The sequence below is a fragment of the Pelmatolapia mariae genome, linkage group LG10_11, assembly GCF_036321145.2.
Source record: "Pelmatolapia mariae isolate MD_Pm_ZW linkage group LG10_11, Pm_UMD_F_2, whole genome shotgun sequence".
NCBI lineage: Eukaryota > Metazoa > Chordata > Actinopteri > Cichliformes > Cichlidae > Pelmatolapia > Pelmatolapia mariae.
The window spans coordinates 41,399,961-41,418,545 of NC_086236.1; the positions used below are offsets into that span (position 1 = coordinate 41,399,961).

Sequence of the window (18,585 nt, forward strand, 5' to 3'; positions counted from 1 at the left end):
CTCATACTTTGACGAACTCCTCAGAGGGATTTCATTAGAACGACATGATCTCCAATGCATGGAATCTAAAGACCTTTGTGATGTTAAATTGCGAAGCTTTTTATGTTTAGGGAAACGGGATGGTCAGGGCGGCATGTGGAGTTTCAATCATTCGCCAAAAAGCAGTAATCTGCTGTCACTCAAAAACACAATGTCCAATCTCACCCAAACGACGCAGGCATGAGTCAAGAGTCAAGCTCAGAAATGTTTGATAACCGATTTGTCAGTAATGGTTAGAGCGCCACCTAGTGGGACGACTATAATCATCATTGATTGAGATGAAATTTTACCTGGTGGTTCTACACATGAATTCCATCAATGTGACATCAGATCGAACATACTGGGTGTAGGTGTTGGGCGTGGCTTGACGCAACGGGGTGCGATGGCCCTCATAACGCTGCTTGCAGCTTTAATCCTGGTATTGTAAACACTCATCTATCTGACTGTGACCACTTTCTTCATTTTGTTGCCTTTCTTTAGTCCCAGTGTTCTGGTATTTGAACTGCCGTCCTTCAGCAGTACAGTATGAAGGATTTACTATTTATGTCTGAAAGCATTAAGTATGGTATAATCCAGATGGGGCTTAATGAGCTGGACCAAACCGATGTAAAAATAGCAAAATCCAACAGCAGCCAGCACAGTTAGCAGACTGAAAAAAGAAAAAAACTGAGAAAAAAAAGGAAAAATATTTAATGTAAAAGAGACCGAGTGGTGATGAAGAGAGGATCACACATCTGAATCATTTCTCATTACAGCCATTTATTCAGTGATGAAAGAGGGAGCCATAGAAAATGTCATTAATCTGTGAATTGAATATGCCTGGAATTTTAATTCAGAACGGGTCAAACATAAAACAGCTTCAACTGATATCATCCGTGCATCTCACAATATCAACATACCAAAAGGGATTTTTTCTGACAGTTCAGCTTAAAATACGTGCTGCTCAAACAGAAAGACCACAGCTCGGTTCCTTCACTAATGGTATTTGATTTTTATCCAATTTTCTTTCAACTTTAGTTTCACTGTTTGTATTATACAATGTACAAGGTCAGCCAGTTTGCAATAAAAAAAAAAAATCTAAATATATTTAGCAATTTTTTATAAATGAAAAAGCTTCCAGGATCTGCTCCAGAAGCTATTTGCTGACAGCCAGTTTTAATCCCTCGATTAAAAGCTTATCTCACAAAAGCAGATTTCCAAATCAATCACTCGATCTGCTGCTAGCTCTCTGTAATATTAAAACAGAGGGAGGAAACGGGGGGATAATTTGTCTCACATTTCCCTTCAGTGAGGCGACATTTGGGGAGAAGCTACTGAGTGCAGATGGGAGGCTTCAATGAAAAGCAGTGACAGGCGCCCTGAAGAACAGACGGAGCTACAGGGGTATTACATATTCTGCAGATGATCAAACCATTTGAGTCAATCAAATTTAGGACTGCTGGCTCTTTTTTTAATGGGGTACACACAATGACACACCTTCAGGTTTAGTTTTGAATCTGTTTCCTGAATAATAACAATAAAAAAGGCTAAAGCAGAGACATGACAACAGACTTTATTTTGTAATGAATTAAATGGAGTGAAGCTTGTGAGCTCAGGCTGGTAAGTCATACACACTATCTCTCCTTATGTCATACACCTGCTATCTCTCCTTATGTCATACACCTGCCAAAACCTTAGCGGTCTTCCTTCATTCCCAAATTTACCATTTCTTCCTCTGACATATTAATGGCTCTGCTGTCCTGGGTCTCTACCTCCATCAACCTGTAGGCTCCAGGGAGGATGTTTAGTCATCACTCCCTAGTTTATGTGTGAATCATATTTGGTGGGAGTGATGAGCTTGAAGCCTAGACATCAAACTTTAAGTGAAAACAGAACTGTCTTTTGTGGTAGGACTTGGTGATATAACGCAAGTTGCAATATACCTTTAGAAATTTTCAGAGTGCTTTGTATCAACTCAATCTTACTCTAAAAGCACCACATGCTGACATTTGGTCAGTCTCGAGGGCCCTTTAGCATCTTTACAAAGTGCAGACCAGAATGCAAGAGCACAGTAGTCCATCTGGCCAGCTGACCTAAAAGCAGTTGCACCTTTTAAAAATACTGTATCTGCTGTACAGCCAATACTACAGAAGACTAAGACTAACCAACGAAGAATGAAAGGTGTATTATGAAGTGAGAAACTCAAACATGTTCATGAATTGCTGGGCTCGGGCTGCCAGACAGTGCACTTAGCTCCCAGTGTTTCAGTCCACTTTGTTGCTTTGTTGATCTGTTTGCACACATTTAAATATTTTATTCCACCATGCAAGCCCTGGATGACTCTGCACTGCAAAAAACATTCTAAATCTGTTTTCATCTTAATGACTTTTGTGCTTTAAATTATACAATGCATTTCATTTCTGCAGGCTTCTTTTCTTCCAGAGACTCTTGCTCTCTTTGACGACAGCTAATAGGATTTCGAGCTCATTGATCTGCAGTTTGCATCTACTTTATAATCCAGGTTGGCCTGATCAGGTCAGTCACAGATCCCTCTTGAGCTGAAGCTTTTTGTCCCTGATGTGCTGCAGGAGAATTTTCCCTCTCTGCTCCACCATGTTGATGAGAGGCCTGAGACCGCTGGACCCGCCGTGGCTGTCCCAGAATTCCCTGTCTGTGTAAAGGGAACGTAGCAGAAGACTTTCCAGACAGCCTGAGCGCAGCACAGACACAGCTTTCTGTGGAAATCTGACAAGAGACATAACATTGGTTTTGATATGTTGTAGCTTTAATGGCTGTTTCACAGACTAGAAAACTAGAATATTTGTGTGCAGACTCTAAAGATCGTCATGTTCTTTATTCGTCACAATATAGGAAAAAACAAAGAACCTGCTCATGATTTAGGTTTTCTCACAGTCTTAGCAGTGCCAGGGATGAAACGATGGTGCGAAGCCTGATTTGTACAGAACACTTTAAAAGAAGAAAATGCTTTACCATGAAAAGTTCAAAAAATTGCCCTGAGCATGCTGCTAGAATAAAGGCTACAAGGCTACTGAAGACTGACATCTTAGCCTGAGGGTGGCACAAGAAGAAAACTTGTGGATTATCAAAAAAAGGTTCATTCTGCTGGGATGCTCTTCTACTTCAATGTTGAGGTTACCCACAAACTGTAAATTTTTAGTATACAAGTACACTTGGTGACGGTGCTAGAGGTGGAGTCACTCTGTGCCACAAGAAAAATTCATGTTGATAGTGATTATTACACAGCAGATAGTCCCTCAGCCATCATTAGTTTTTGAACCCGGCTGATTCATTAAAAGGAAGCTGACACTTTTCTTCATTACCTCTCAGGGGCGTGGCTTAACAGCCCCATTTCAGCTTCTTCTAAAAAATCAAAAAGCAACAACTACACAGCAATTAAAAAACGTGTTGTCCTTCTCTTTGAGTCTTTGTAAATATAAATAAAGTTTTGAAAACTCTACCACCCTTCATACTGTATGCGTCCCACTGCATACCATACCCTTTACTCTGCAAAGGTGAAATTCAACTTAAGGATGTGTAAGAGACTGTTGTTTAATTATTACACAAGATGCATTCTATACAACACAATCTTTTAAAAACTGCATTTTTAAAAGTCACCTCAAGGTTGACTCTTATCCTCGGATGTGCTGTTATATTTTTATGGGCAAGCCATGTTTATGGACATGGGTTCACAAATAAAATCAACAGGACTCACTGAATTTTCAACCAGCTTTCAGATGGCTTGGTTTCATACATATATATATATATGAAACTTTAACGCAGGTTTTCTTGTCGTCATTTTTTCAATAAAAACTCTGACACTGGCAGACTCACAAAAAGCACTGCTTGCTGTTGTATCCTTTGAACTGAATTGACATAATGGTGTTCTGGACTTTTCTGATTTGTTGTGTTTATGCTTTCACACAGAGTACTATACTCCTGTATAGGAGATGTCGTGCATGTGAGTGTTCATACTACATGTTTGCTTCTTTCTGCTGGAAGGATGGCGTTTAACTTACTGTTTGTAATCTGCTCTTTAATTCAGTTTTGTTGGCTCTTCGGGTTAAACAAAGCCAGATTTCCTGTTGTTGCCTTTAAATATTTGTGCCTTTTGTTCTGTTTGCAATTTATCTGAAGTTAATTTTGTTTTGTCCATAGTTCTCTGCCTCTGAGTCTCTGCGTGATTTTTCACAAACAGATCAATAATCATACAGGGAGATTTTTAATGAAGATTTTCACAAACAAGGAAAAGGGAGGCCATACATTATTATTATTACTTTTTTATTTTACAATGCTGTGCCATACTAGATTTTTGTGATAGTGCAGTGCAGACTTCTGTCAGGTTGGAAAGCCATTTGGTGATTCAAGCTTCCTGAATCAATAAGTCATAAGCAAAAAGCTTTAGAGACATCAATGTTAGCCATTCTCTAGTGCTACAAGAGCAGCAAAGGCCAACAAATCACCACACTAAAAAGAAAAAAGAGAAAGAAAAACACAACAACAACTTTTGGAACCTAAATGTTGGCACGTATGTTTACATACTCAGTTAATTTTAAAGATGTTAAGGTGACTACATCTTTCTAGTAGTGTAGTTTAATGTTTTTTATTCATCAATCAAGAAATTCATGAATCAAATTCCAGTAGAGCGACACTGCTGCAGCTGTTGTGGACAAAAAAAGATGATATGTGTATAAAAGAAGATGTAATTTTTGAGCTTTGTTTGATAACTGACCTAGAGGTCAGCTCAAATCCAGCCCTTTATGAGCAAATCTACCTGAGCTTTTGGCTTAATTTAACTTCAATATTTCACACTATGTTAATTATGAGCATGAACAGTGTTGGGAAGGTTACTTTTAAAATGTATTCCACTACAGATTACAGAATACATGCCCAAAATGTATTTTGTAACGTATTGTGTTACGTTACTCAATGAGAGTAACGTATTCTGAATACTTTGGATTACTTAATACATTATCATTCTTTTTACAACTACGTGAATGTACTATTGCTGTGTGATTTATTACTATTACTGAAGGTCCGCGGCTCCGAACCGTAGTAAAGGGACCTCTGGCTAATACGTCCGGTTCCGTGTCGGGCTCGTAGCCGAAAAATAGCTTTACTTTGTTGTCTGGGTCAACTTTGCTTGCGAGAGACAGAGAGAGGCGTTGAAAGGCTGCTCCAACTGAACTTATTGTTTCGGAGGAAAACACGAACACAGCATACAGTCGAGTCTTAATAGCGTACTTACAACTGGGCTTTTGGCTGCAGTGATTATTATTGTATTTACATGCTTCCTGCTCCCATTTCTGCTCGATGACAACTCGTACTTTTCTCCTTTTTCTCCCTCCTCGCGCTCACAGACACATCACGGGTATGGCAGTCCATTCTCCCTGCAGCACGGACTACACTGCCCATCAGGCTACATTCTTTAGTGCTATGCCTGTAACACTCTCTTATTGCCTTCATATTAAATCATTTTTAAAAATATTTCTTCACGTCATTATGAGACACGAGATTGAGACACGGGCATTAGGGCCTCTTAATGCGTGGAATTACCAAAAATAGAGGGTATAGCCAAACATATTGTGGCGAGCTCAGATAAGGAGGAGACAGATGTGTCGTTTGGTCTTGCTTCCCCGAGTTGCCAGGGAGCACAGCCGTTTATTTTCCAACAGAAACACACCGCCGCTAACCCAACTGCTCGGCATAGCTTAGCACAACAACAACAACAAAAAGGCGCTCTCTCACCCAGGAAACACACAGTCGTAGAGAGAGCGTATCGCCCTGTAACCATGGCAACCGTAACGCTGCCGCCTGGAACAACAGAACATAGCTGTCAAACAAAACCCAAACAGTCCTGACCCGCCACAATATGAAACAGGAAAGTACCGCCGTGTAATCCATTTATTTCAACAAAGTAACTGTATTGTAAATACCACCTTTTTTAACGGTAACTGTAACGGAATACAGTTACTCATATTTTGTATTTTAAATACGTAACGGCGGTACATGTATTCCGTTACTCCCTAACACTGAGCATGAACAATTTAACAGTATAGTCATGACATATTTATTGACAAAAAACATTTATTTTATAAATTCAAATTAAACCTTCAACCCAGTAAAGTGTACAAAAAAGGAAGAATAACTATCATGTGAAAATGAATGTATATTAATTAAATACAGCAAGTTTGTAAGACTTTGAGAAAATAAAATTAGTCCTGTAACACCTCTGAAAACTACCAAGTTTCTCTTTTATTTAGCTCTTTAATCTTCAGTCATGAGAAATAATATGTGACTTTAACATTCTATTTTCATTCAGCTCCAAGTCCAGGCTTAAGATATTTAAGAGAATTTTATGGAAGAGCTTAGTAATCCTAAGTGACAGACAAAGGGGAATTTCTATCAGAGCTGATTCATTCGGCATACTGAATAGCAGGCTAATTGAAAGCACGCTAATCTAATCAGACAGACATTGTAACAAAAATCTAACAAGCTTCCAGTGGACGTTTCTGTGCTGCTGATTTGAAAGCTGTTCAAATCAGAAACGTCACCAGGGAAATATGTTGTTGGATGTGTTTTATTTTTTCCTGGAACATTTCCTTACATCATTGTTTCTACCCGCTGTGAGCTAAAATGAGTTTCTCAATCGACATGGTGTAATTTGTTGAACCTCACTGCTAGACTGAAGGACACGCACACAAAAAAATCTGATTTGCCTGCTTCTTCCCTGACATAATGTTTTATACTCACTCATCAATGCCCTCAACCAGCTTGAAGTTGAGGTTGTCTGTAGACTGTTGTGGTCTCCCTGCGTTATCTATAAACACCAGTGTGGAGGGATCCGTCTTCCTCACCTGAGAATACACAAAAACATACACGGTTAACATAGAGCCTACTGTTTGCTCACCAAGAAGGAAGTGTGCACCGATTGGAAGTGAGTAACATTAAACGTAATACAATATTAACAAGAATGAATAAAGCTCATAAACTACAGACGTCACGATCCTGGGTCGTTTGACACAGTGTTTTTTTGTTTTCTTATATTTTGATGTTTACGGTTTATATTTAAGTCTCATTTAGTTATCTTAAGCTCATTTTTATTTTGCCTAGGTTCTGTTTATTAGAGTCCCCCTTGTGTCTTCACCCCCTTGTGTTTAAGTCTCCCTCAGCCTTAATGCATTTCAGTAATGTTTTTGTCTCCCGTCTCCCCCTTGTTTACACGTTTTCCCCTTGTGAACCATTCCTTTTCCTCCCAGCCATCATGGTCTGTTTATGCTTAGTTATGTCCATGTCTCATCTCCAGTTCCCTTCTTTCTCTGTATTTATAGTGTGCATGTTTCTCGCTAATCCATTGTGTTAAGTCCGTGTGTCTTAGGTCGTGTCCAAATTAATGGGCTGCATTCTCCTGAGGACGCATTTGAAGGCCGTTTACGTCACAGCAACGCGACGAAGGCTGTCCAAATTTGTAGACTCCTCCGAATGCAGCCGACAAATGTGTCCTCTTTTTCCCCGAATTTGAAGGATGGGTCGGGTGTGTCCTTCGTGGCCCACCATATCCCAGAATTCATAGCGCGGCCCAGCCCGTTCCAGTTTCCAACAATGGTGGCCGCTACTAAGTTTTTAATATTACTCTTATTACTCTTTCTGGGTCACAAAATAAACATATTTTCAGGCGAGAATGTAGCTGTGTAAACTTCAAATATCTGCTCGGTTTATCAAGATATCACATATTTGCAAAAGTGCTCCGACGTTTTCGGAAACGTCTGTTATCCACCAGCTCGATAGCTAGCCGGGAGCCCGAGGGTCACTAGAGCCGGCGAGAACGGCAAACTCTCGGCACATCATTTTCAGATCACTGCGGTCTTTTGCTACTCAGGTTAAACGTGATATAAAAGTCACTTAGATAACCTAAAAATGTTATTGTTTGGCTTTTTCAGTGTTTTATTTGTTCGTGAGTAAATCGGTTTGGCTGAGATTAAAGTTATTAGATTAGATTACATAAAATAAAACTATTAATCCCGCGGGTGGTTTTCACACAGCTGAATAAAAGTCAAACAGAAAACTGATTAAACAGAAGTGTGAGACGGTCGAGAATTTACACCAGTGTCCTGTTATATTTTAGATAGCAAGGAGCAGACAGCTGAGTTTATTAAACTCCACCGAGACAGCGGTGACGCAAATCTGAAGGCTAGACCATCCAATTTCACAGCCGTTTACTTCTGGCGTACCCGACCTTTTGAGGACCCAGCCCACGTAGACCGCGAAGGACGGGTCCTCAGGAGGATGCAGCCCATGAATTTGGACACGACCTTAGTCTATCACGTGTGTCATGTCTGCCTCCCGTTATGTTTCCTGTTTTATTTTGAAATGCTCTGGTGTTCTGTGCTCAGTGTGTTTAGTTTCACTTCCCCTGTGTCGTCATTATGTTAAGTCAAACCAGCTGCTTCCCCATGTGTTTCCACTTCACCATATCACCTCCTGTGTGTATTTAGTCTCTGAGTTTTCATTCATTCCTTGTCCAGTCTGGGGGGATTTCATGTATTCATGTCAAGTCTTCATGGTCCAGGTATTTCATGCCAGGTTTTAATGTTCATGTTCCAGGGTTTTTGTGTTAGCGTTAGATCACACAGTTTAGGTTGTAGTTTAGTTTCACCCTTACCCTTTTGTTTTGTACTGTTTCACCAGCCTTTAATGTCTTATTTTTTATTAAGCTCAAGTTTTGTTCCTTCGTGTGTCAGCACTTGGGTCCTCACTCCACACAGTCTGCTTCACCCAGATTGTGACAACAGATTTATATAATTTTGTGCAGTTTCTTTACAAAGGAGATAAAATAAATTATGTGTGTCCCTAAATAAAAAAGATAAGTGAAACCACAGTTCACCTTTAACAGTTTCTTTAAATAGTGTGTCACCATTACACAGATTGAAAGACACATGACAGTCCACTTGGACCGTGTCAAACTGCATTCTAAGCATTTCAGTATTTCATTCTTACATTAACCCAAGTGGCTTTTTCAGACATGAACTCTTTGCTTCATAAACAAAACATTTAACAACCTCCCCTGTACCCTTAGCAAATTAGCATGAGACCTATGGCAGTGAAACAGCCAAACAATGAGAACTGAAATTTTCTATTAAGACAGACTCTACTGTTAGAAAATACTAGAAACTGTGTGGGGTCTTGGATGTTGTATCAGCAATCTGGATAAATCAGTTCAGTTAAGCTGGGCATACACTATGCGATTTTTTTTCAGTCGCGTTATTCAGCCCCTGCTCGAACTGTACGATTGACTCGCAGGGGTTAGAATTTTGTAGGTCACGATGCAGGGTCTCACACTATACGGCCCGATGCTCTGATGCGACCTGAGTGCTCACACTGTGCATCCATAACATGAAGGTTATAACAGAAAATCTGTCGCTCGCTCTCCCTTTCTCTCCCTCTCTGTCTTTCACTCACACAAACACACACACCGCCACCATCAACTTTGCCAAATTGCTAATGAAAAACATTGATCAGGCAGCTGTGATTGAGCAGCAATGTCCATCCAATTATTTTCATGGTTGTTGTGGTCATGATAATTTTGTGAGGCCACATCGAAAAGGCTCAGATGAGCTTGCCAAAGTTCTACAAGTTGTGCCTCCATCGCTTGTGTCCAGATCACACACTGCACTGCCATGCTGCTCTGTCTTTTCACTTTCATTTCTGTGTTTGCGTGTGCGCAGTGTGAGAGGCTGCGGTGACACCCTCACGACGGCCGACAGGATTTCAAACAGGTTTGACTTTCTTACGACCAAGCGATTGATGATTGGGAGCTGGTCGTGAGGTGTTAATCGCTTCTCGTTACCCCACGTATACTACACGATGCATGACACAACGGTCGCACGACTGAAAAATCGGCTCAAAATGAGCCAAAAATCACACAGTGTATGCCCAGCATTAGAGAACATGATTTACCCAGAAAAGGTTTTCATTATTATAAAGTATTCCATCAAATAAATGTGCGACTCAATGATTACCTGTTGGGTGTGGAAAAGACATTACATTGTTTATTATCCCATCCTGATCCGTCCACATGATAATGAAATTAGCTACTGTGCCACCTGTGTGGGTTGCTTGTGATTTGCTACATGCAATATAAACTTGCCAGCATTTATCAAAGCCAATATTACACATTGTAACATTCAGATAATAAAATACACTTTAGATTTGTGTGAGTCCCATTAGTAGCTGTATTTTGGCAGATACAGTGGGATGCAAAAGTTTGGGCAACCTTGTTAATAGTCATTATTTTCCTGTATAAATTGTTGGTTGTTACAATAAAAAATGTCAGTTAAATATATCATATAGGAGACACACACAGTGATATTTGAGAAGTGAAATGAAGTTTATTGGATTTACAGAAAGTGTGCAATAATTGTTTAGACAAAATCAGGCAGGTGCATTAATTTGGGCACTGTTTTCATTTTATTGATTCCAAAACCTTTAGAACTAATTATTGGAACTCAAATTGGCTTGGTAAGCTCAGTGACCCCTGACCTATATACACAGGTGAATCTAATAATGAGAAATTTAAGTATTTAAGGGGGTCAACTGTAAGTTTCCCTCCTCTTTTAATTTTCTCTGGAGAGTAGCAACATGGGGGTCTCAAAACAACTCTCAAATGACCTGGAGACAAAGATTGTTCACCATCATGGTTTAGGGGAAGGATACAGAAAGCTGTCTCAGAGATTTAAGCTGTCTGTTTCCACAGGTAGGAACATATTGAGAAAATGGAAGACCACAGGCTCAGTTCAAGTTAAGGCTCGAAGTGGCAGACCAAGAAAAATCTCGGATGGACAGAAGCGACGAACGGTGAGAACAGTCAGGAGATGCTGTATGCGAGAGTGATGCAGAGGAAGCCTTTTCTCCGGCCACAGCACAAACAGAGCCACTTGAGGTATGCTAAAGCACATTTGGACAAGCCAGCTTCATTCTGGAATAAGGTGCTGTGGACTGATGAAACTAAAGTTGAGTTATTTGGGCATAACAAGAGCCGTTATGCATGGAGGAAAAAGAACACAGCATTCCAAGAAAAACACCTGCTACCTACAGTAAAATATGGTGGTGGTTCCATCATGCTGTGGGAATGTGTGGCCAGTGCAGGGACTGGGAATCTTGTCAAAGTCGAGGGACACATGGATTCCACTCAGTATCAGCAGATTCTGGAGACCAATGACCAGGAATCAGTGACAAAGCTGAAGCTGCGCCGGGGCTGGATCTTTCAACAAGACAACGACCCGAAACACTGCTCAAAATCCACTAAGGCATTCATGCAGAGGAACAAGTACAACGTTCTGGAATGGCCATCTCAGTCCCCAGACCTGAATATTATTGAAAATCTGTGGTGTGAGTTAAAGAGAGCTGTCCATGCTCGGAAGCCATCAAACCTGAATGAACTAGAGATGTTTTGTAAAGAGAAATGGTCCAAAATACCTTCAACCACAATTCAGACTCTCATTGGAACCTACAGGAAGCGTTTAGAGGCTGTAATTTCTGCAAAAGGCGGATCTACTAAATATTGATTTCATTTCTTTTTTTGTGGTGCCCAAATTTATGCACCTGCCTGATTTTGTCTAAACAATTATTGCACACTTTCTGTAAATCCAATAAACTTCATTTCACTTCTCAAATATCACTGTGTGTGTCTCCTATATGATATATTTAATTGACATTTTTTATGGTAACAACCAACGATTTATACAGGAAAATAATGACTATTAATAAGGTTGCCCAAACTTTTGCATCCCACTGTATTTCATGTGGTATGTAACAGATCTGATATTAGACAGAAGTAAAGAAAACAAAGTAAATGACAGGAAAGTCGATTTGTGATTTTTCAGAGCTCTGCTTGTACGCAAAGCTTATTAATTTGTGTGACCTGCAGTTTCCTTTATAAACATGGCCTGTGTAAAAATGTGACTAAACTTGAATCAATGCAAACCCACACTGTAAAAAAGAAAACATCCGTGAAAACTCCAAATATCAAGGAAACTTTATTCAATAGTTTTTTGTGATTTCTCAACTTATGACTCATGTTGCCATCTTTATTAAGCATTAGTTATGGCAACTTGGAATTTCTTTTTTTTTTTTTTTTTTACCTAATTACAGTATTCCTGTGAGCTTAGCAATACAACTTATGGTTTGGCAATCCTGAAGCATCCTTACAGTTGCTAACCAGACACCTTTGCTTGTTAGGGAAATGTGCGAACCCCTGCATTATGGGAGCACATAATGTTGTAACTAACTTTCAGATGCAATTATTGCAACAAAAATATCCTTGAAAGTTTAATAGTGACGGGGTAAGCACATTTGCCTAATAAATGAAAGGTCTCTCTTTCACAAGTGGGAGGAAAGACAAATCACAAGCTGATGTAAAACCCCGGCTGGTTCCAGGCCTGGCATAAAAATCTAAGCCAAACCAAATATATCAACTTCCAACTCAACTTTTTGGTTACAAGCAAAATTTTCTGAACATGTAACTGAAGCTAGTATTTTACTGTTAACCTCACATGCACATAATTTAGTGACTAAGAAAATTAAAGTTGCCAAAGCTGTTATCTAAACATGTAAATCTTAGTAAAGCTCACCACAACAACAGGCAAAAGTTGAGAAAACCCAAAAAGCTACTGAATGATGTTGATTGACATATTTTTAGGTTTGTCATTTTTTTCTTCTTTTTTTAGCGCATCACTCACTGTAAAAACTCGTCTGCCTCACTGTGCTGTTTTGGGAGTCTCCTCTTCCCCCTGATGCTTCAAAGTAAATTAAGTCTGCTTTGTTTATCAAAATACCTCTATCATTAAGGACCAGAAATATGTGGGACAGGGGAACTCATTAAGGAGTTACGGGACAGAGCCAAAACATCATAGCTTTGAGCCATCCAAAGCCATTGCTTGTCCTCACTTTCAAATAAATGATACAGATGCTGTGGCTGATACACAGCATCTGTATCAGCCACAAGAGCTGCAGAGTAAGATGATTAAGTTTGACCGTCAATTTAAATACTCTCCTCACAAAACTTTGCTCCATAAAATGCACACGCAATAAAGCTAGCCACAGAATAACAGTGTCCATGCATTTCAGTTGCAAAGTTGAACGTTTGCTTTTCAATGGCAAAAGAAGGTTTTGCAGTGGTGCAGAATGATCATAATATGGATTTAACTGTAGTCTAGCATCTTTTACTAGGTAATATTATGGTATATTTAGAGCATAGAAATAGTGCTTGAATTTGATGACAACAACATCTGAAAAAAGCCAGGACAGGGCCACATTCACCACTGTGTAGCTTCCCTCTTCATCCATAAACATCTGGAAACTGAAAGAGAGCAGCTGCTAGACTTTTTGGAGAAGAATGTTGTTATTTTTGTCTGATATAGGACTCTAGCTCCTCAGCAATCTTGGGTCTTAACTTACTTTATTTTTCAGTTCATGATGTGCCAGAAGGTCTACAGTACAGGCAGACCAGGATCCAGCCATGTTCTTGTTATAGATGCACTGGCTGTGCCTTTCCAGATGACCAGGCTGAAGACACTAATGCACCCCCATATCAGCTTTGGAAATGAGTGCTGATTACAACCTGAATGGTAACTCTCCTTATTAGTTCAGGGGATATTTTCCAAAAAGAAATTCAAATTTCAATTTGTCTAGTCACAGAACAGTTTTTCACTTTGCCTCGGTCCATTTTAGATGAGCTTTGGTCCAGAGGAGACAGCCACGGTTCTGGATCATGCTCACATATAGCTTCTTTTTTAACCTCCATTTGTGGATGGCACAGCAAAACGTGTTCACAGCCAGTTATTTCTGAAATGTTTCTGAGCCCTGCTCTGATTTCCATGTCAGATTCATGTCTGTTTTTCATGCAGAGCCCTCAGAGCCCTAAGATCTCAGGCATCCTATATTGATATTTGGTATTGTCCTTTGCTCCAGCCTCCCAGGATTTTTTGATGATGAAATATCCAAAGTCTTTTTTATACCCATCACATTACTGACCAGCTGCCTATCTAACTGACTTATGTGCAAAATGTTCCTCCGGCTGATGTGTTCCTTTCATTAAATTCACAATGAGAAAATATTTCAAACATCTGATATATTTTGTATGTTCTATCATTGCATTCTTTCTTTACTGACATTTTATACAGTGTGCCAACTCTTTTGGCACTGGGTTTGCAGACTTCGTGAAAAACATTAATTTTATGATAAACATTCATGTCAGCAGTGTTACTTCAGTATCAGTGAGCCAAATTAAATTTCAACATCCGCTCAGTGTTTCACAATCAACTTCCACACTCCTGAAGAACGTAGCAGAGGGTCGGACTGTTGACACTGACACTCACGGTGAGTAGCTCACAGCAGCTAACAGGATAATGACAGCATGTGGCAGGATGAGGAAAAAGTCTGGGGCGCCTTTCCCAAATATGAATGTAGTGAGTCTTCCTCATCACATTAAGGAAGATCATCAGTGGTTAATATCCAAGATAGCATCACCGGGAATTAAAGAATTTCAGAACAGAGCGTCAAAGTGATTGATCGTGGTGATAGCTCTCATTTAGCGTATGTGTGTGAAATCTCTGCAGTGAACATGATTGCTGTCAGGAGCACAGCGCACGCCCGGGAAAGCTGAAACACAATCTGCCTTCTCCAGTCACACACATACACATCATCCCCACCTGGACATATGCATTGTGTACACTCTGCAGTCTGGAAATAAAGCCAGTGATGCTCTCACACAGTCATTAAACTACTGTACATATCTCCATTCTTAATCAGAGTCTTTATGGTTGATCATTGGTGCACGTTTACACATGGAACATCATTTTTGAATTACGAATCCACTTAATTCCAAAATGATGGGGTTGGGGTGGCTGTAGCTCAGGAGGCAGAGCAGGTCACCAACTGATCAGAAGGTTGGTGGTTTGATCCCTGGCTTCTCCAGCCTGCATGTCAAGTATCCTTGGGCAAGATACTAACCCCAAGTTGCTCTCCGATGCATCCATGGGAGTATGACTGTGTGTAAATGTCATTAGAAAGCACTCGGATTAGAGAAAGTGCTTGTGAGATTCGGTGTGATTGGATGAATGTGGCATGTTGTATAGAGCGCTTTGAGTACTCCGGGAGAGTAGAAAAGCGCTATATAAGAATCAGTCCATTTACCATTTCAGCTTTTGTGCTCATGTTGATTTTTTTAGTATTGATCATACACAGGTAGCCTGACCATTCTCCCTCAGACTCCACAGGAAGAACAAGTGAACAGTGCACAATCCTGTGACCTGTAAAGAAAATGACATGCATGCTCCTGGTGCATTTGTGCTACCTTCAGTCTTGGCCCCTTTAAATGACGATTCCCTTGTTAGGTCATACCTGCAGATGTAGATTTCATCACCAGCGATTATCCCTGATAATGAAGGTCAAGTTGGCTTGACATAGAAATTGGTGTTTGAGGTGAAAGTGCAGATGTGCACCTGTAATCATTGATACAATCTTAAAATATCAACAGTGCTGCCCAAGGGTTCATAAAAAAGGGAGACTGGCCAAATACAAACGTGGTATGTTTCACTTTTTTATGTCACAGAACTGTCTGACTGCAACTTGTATAAAAACAACATAAAACACAGACAATTGAGAAAATAAGAACGAGGAGAGCATGACATTAAAATAGATTTACCTTATCTACATTATATAGTGGAGATATAAAGCATAAGCAGAAATTGTGTTTTCTGAAGTCTTTTTTCTCAAGTTCCATCCTTAAAACTGCCCCCTGTAACTGCTATTGTTTCCTATTGAAGGAATATTGGACAATATCCGGTTGATTTAGGGACACCATTCATTTTTATATTAATATTTAAAATGTGCAGCAACATTTAATATGGCAAACTGATTTTTTCCTCATCACTAAAGATATTCGGCACCCTTGAGAACATGCAGCCCAGAAACCCCTCCACTGCATCAGACGTACAAACAAACAGATGTCAGAAACAGACTGCTGTGTGTCACTCAGAGCGTACAAAGATGTTCAGCTAACCTAGAGAAAGCACAAATGCACACACCCAACTGCTTGTACAAAAACCACACACACCTGCACTAACTTGGGCTGACGGGCCGTCGTGGTGTTTTTATTGTCTTTATATTGTTCAAGAGTCTAAATTTCTGTGAAGTTCCAATGTACCTAATGTTGCTTCTTTTGAGCTGCTAAGATGTGTCGAGACTCTCTCTGCAGAGCTTGTTTCCTGCAGGAAATGCTGTGAGCTTTTATCTATTCTTATAAACAATATGAAGCACATGCGGCATAATCAGCTCCAGCTCGGTAACATCTGCCAGGCTCTGAACTCATTTTCTGTCTGTGAATACACATACATCAACACTCGGAGAGTTTAATATCCACTCCTGCTGTATCATTTAAATATTGAACCATTGTCTTTCCACGGAAGAATGACAGCAACAAATTGTTGTGTAACGAAAACTGGGGAGCCAAGGTGGTTTTTATTCAGTACATTCCCACTGATATAATGAATAATGATCTGGCAACAACAGAAAACTGACACTTAAATATTTTTTTGATTAAATAACAATTTAGAATGGCAAGAGAAAAGCATTGTTTGCTATCACATCCATCAAACAGTGATCAGAAAGTGGTCTGCTGACTGAAGATAACTGATTAATGTTTGCCTTGTAGTGTCTCAGGACATAAATTACTTTGATAATGGAACAAAGAGGAAACGTAAGGGTCTACTGTCTGCAGCGATTAGACAGGATGAAAAAGCATTAGGGCAGGCTGTGATACATACCAGGATGTGAACCAGCAGCAGGTCTTTGGTGTTGGCACACTTTGCATAAAGCAGGTTCTCCACGCAGAGTTCTGCGGGATCAGGTATGAATCCACAGCAGTACCTGTCCAGGCGGTCGTTTACCTGCAAAACAAAGAACATGCAATGATAATAATTGACCTAGAGGTTACTAACTGACCTCTGCTGCAGAGCTTTGATCTGCAAATTAGCAGAAAGTTATCAATGCAAGAATTCTCAAACTGCTGTCATGTGGACATGCATCAGCAGAACTAAGTTTTCAGGGGCATTTGTTTGCCTTTCTGTTTGTCTGTCAACATGTTTGTGCAAAAGCTATCAGGCTGCACTTTGTGATACTCAGTAGAAAGGTCGAGTGTATGCAAAGGAAGCATGTCTCTAAAATAGTTGCTCCAAGAGTGCCCCTCAGACTTAGTGCTGCAATAATGAAGCTTGGCTAAGACAGAAATACAAACAGTCGCACTAATATAGTTTTTTAGGATAAAAACTATATAGAATAATATTAATATTTAAACATATTAAATATTGCAATGATTCAAGACAAGTGATTTGTAGTTCAGGAATTAATACAAGGGCACTGTGTAATACATGCAAATTTCCACTTTGATCTTTTAATTGTAATTTATCAAATAAAATATGATTTAAACAAATACATATTTTTTTTATGACACAGTAAATTAATACTGAGTGGAGGCTTTAGCTGTAGAATTATCAATATCAGATTTAAAGTAACACAATTGAATGATTATTAATTGATAGTGAATACAACTCTGCTAACAGTTATTTACTGGTTACAAACAATTGAAATTATAATGTTTACTAATTTGTTAAGAATTCTTTTTCAGTTCAATTTAGTTACAGCACCGGTATCGAACAACAGCTTTCTCAGGTCACTTTATACTGTAAGATATAGACCCTATGAGCAACATCTAGCAATGGTAGGGAGGAAGTAACCAGTAATAAAACCAAACCAGTACTAAAATCTTTATTAAAAGCCCAAAGCATTTGGTACTATGAGTACTATGGAGTAGATCTCTAAACAGTATGAGAGCAAAAAAAATTGTTCAAAAAATTGTTCAAATAACGCATATAAAAGAAGAATCTCTGACTTCATTCTGCCCTCCTTATAGTCTGTTATTTTACATCTTACTGTTTTTGGCCAAATGATTTGGAATAAAGATCAATGCTTACAAAGGAAAAGACATGGAGCTTTGGGTTAGTCCTGCTTGCTCATCACCCCAGCCACTTATCTGCTTCTGGCTGCTGCCCTGACAGATAATCTCATGGAGTTAAAAAATAGACTCACATTTAGTATCTGTGTTCAAAACAAGAGAAGCACTGATTAGGGCTAAAAGTGAAATTCATAGCTTTGGTTATGAGACATGAATATTCTACACCGCATACTCAGTGATCGCTGCCAAAAAATATGCAAACGCATTTGGTGTTATGAACAACTCAGACTATGCCTGATATTTGGGAAATGTCCAACCTAATGTGACATCTGTTTAAGTGAATTTAAATTCTACTGACATACCAGGCCAGTGCCTGAAATCAGAGTTTGGAATTATACTTCTGTTGTGTTGACTTCAGACAATGGATTTAACACAACTGAAAAAGAATAGTTGCAGATAATGTCATGTTACATGTATACAGGACAGGACTGCACTCCACACAAGCACGTCTGTGCACAGTTGTATATAAGATATAGTCA

At 39.5% G+C, this 18,585-nt stretch overlaps 1 protein-coding gene across 1 annotated transcript in view; it reads right to left on the reverse strand.

Annotated features, from left to right (window-relative positions):
* Positions 1-848: 848 nt before the first annotated feature.
* The window catches only part of gask1a (golgi associated kinase 1A), a 92,053-nt gene continuing 74,316 nt past the window's right edge, over positions 849-18,585 (reverse strand). Inside the window, exons 4-6 of the mRNA XM_063488384.1 lie at positions 16,860-16,982; positions 6,790-6,893; positions 849-2,763 (exon numbers count right to left, since the gene is read on the reverse strand). Of these exons, the coding sequence (XP_063344454.1) occupies positions 2,559-2,763; positions 6,790-6,893; positions 16,860-16,982 (432 nt within the window). The 3' untranslated portion in view covers positions 849-2,558. The remainder of the gene's footprint in view (positions 2,764-6,789; positions 6,894-16,859; positions 16,983-18,585) is intronic.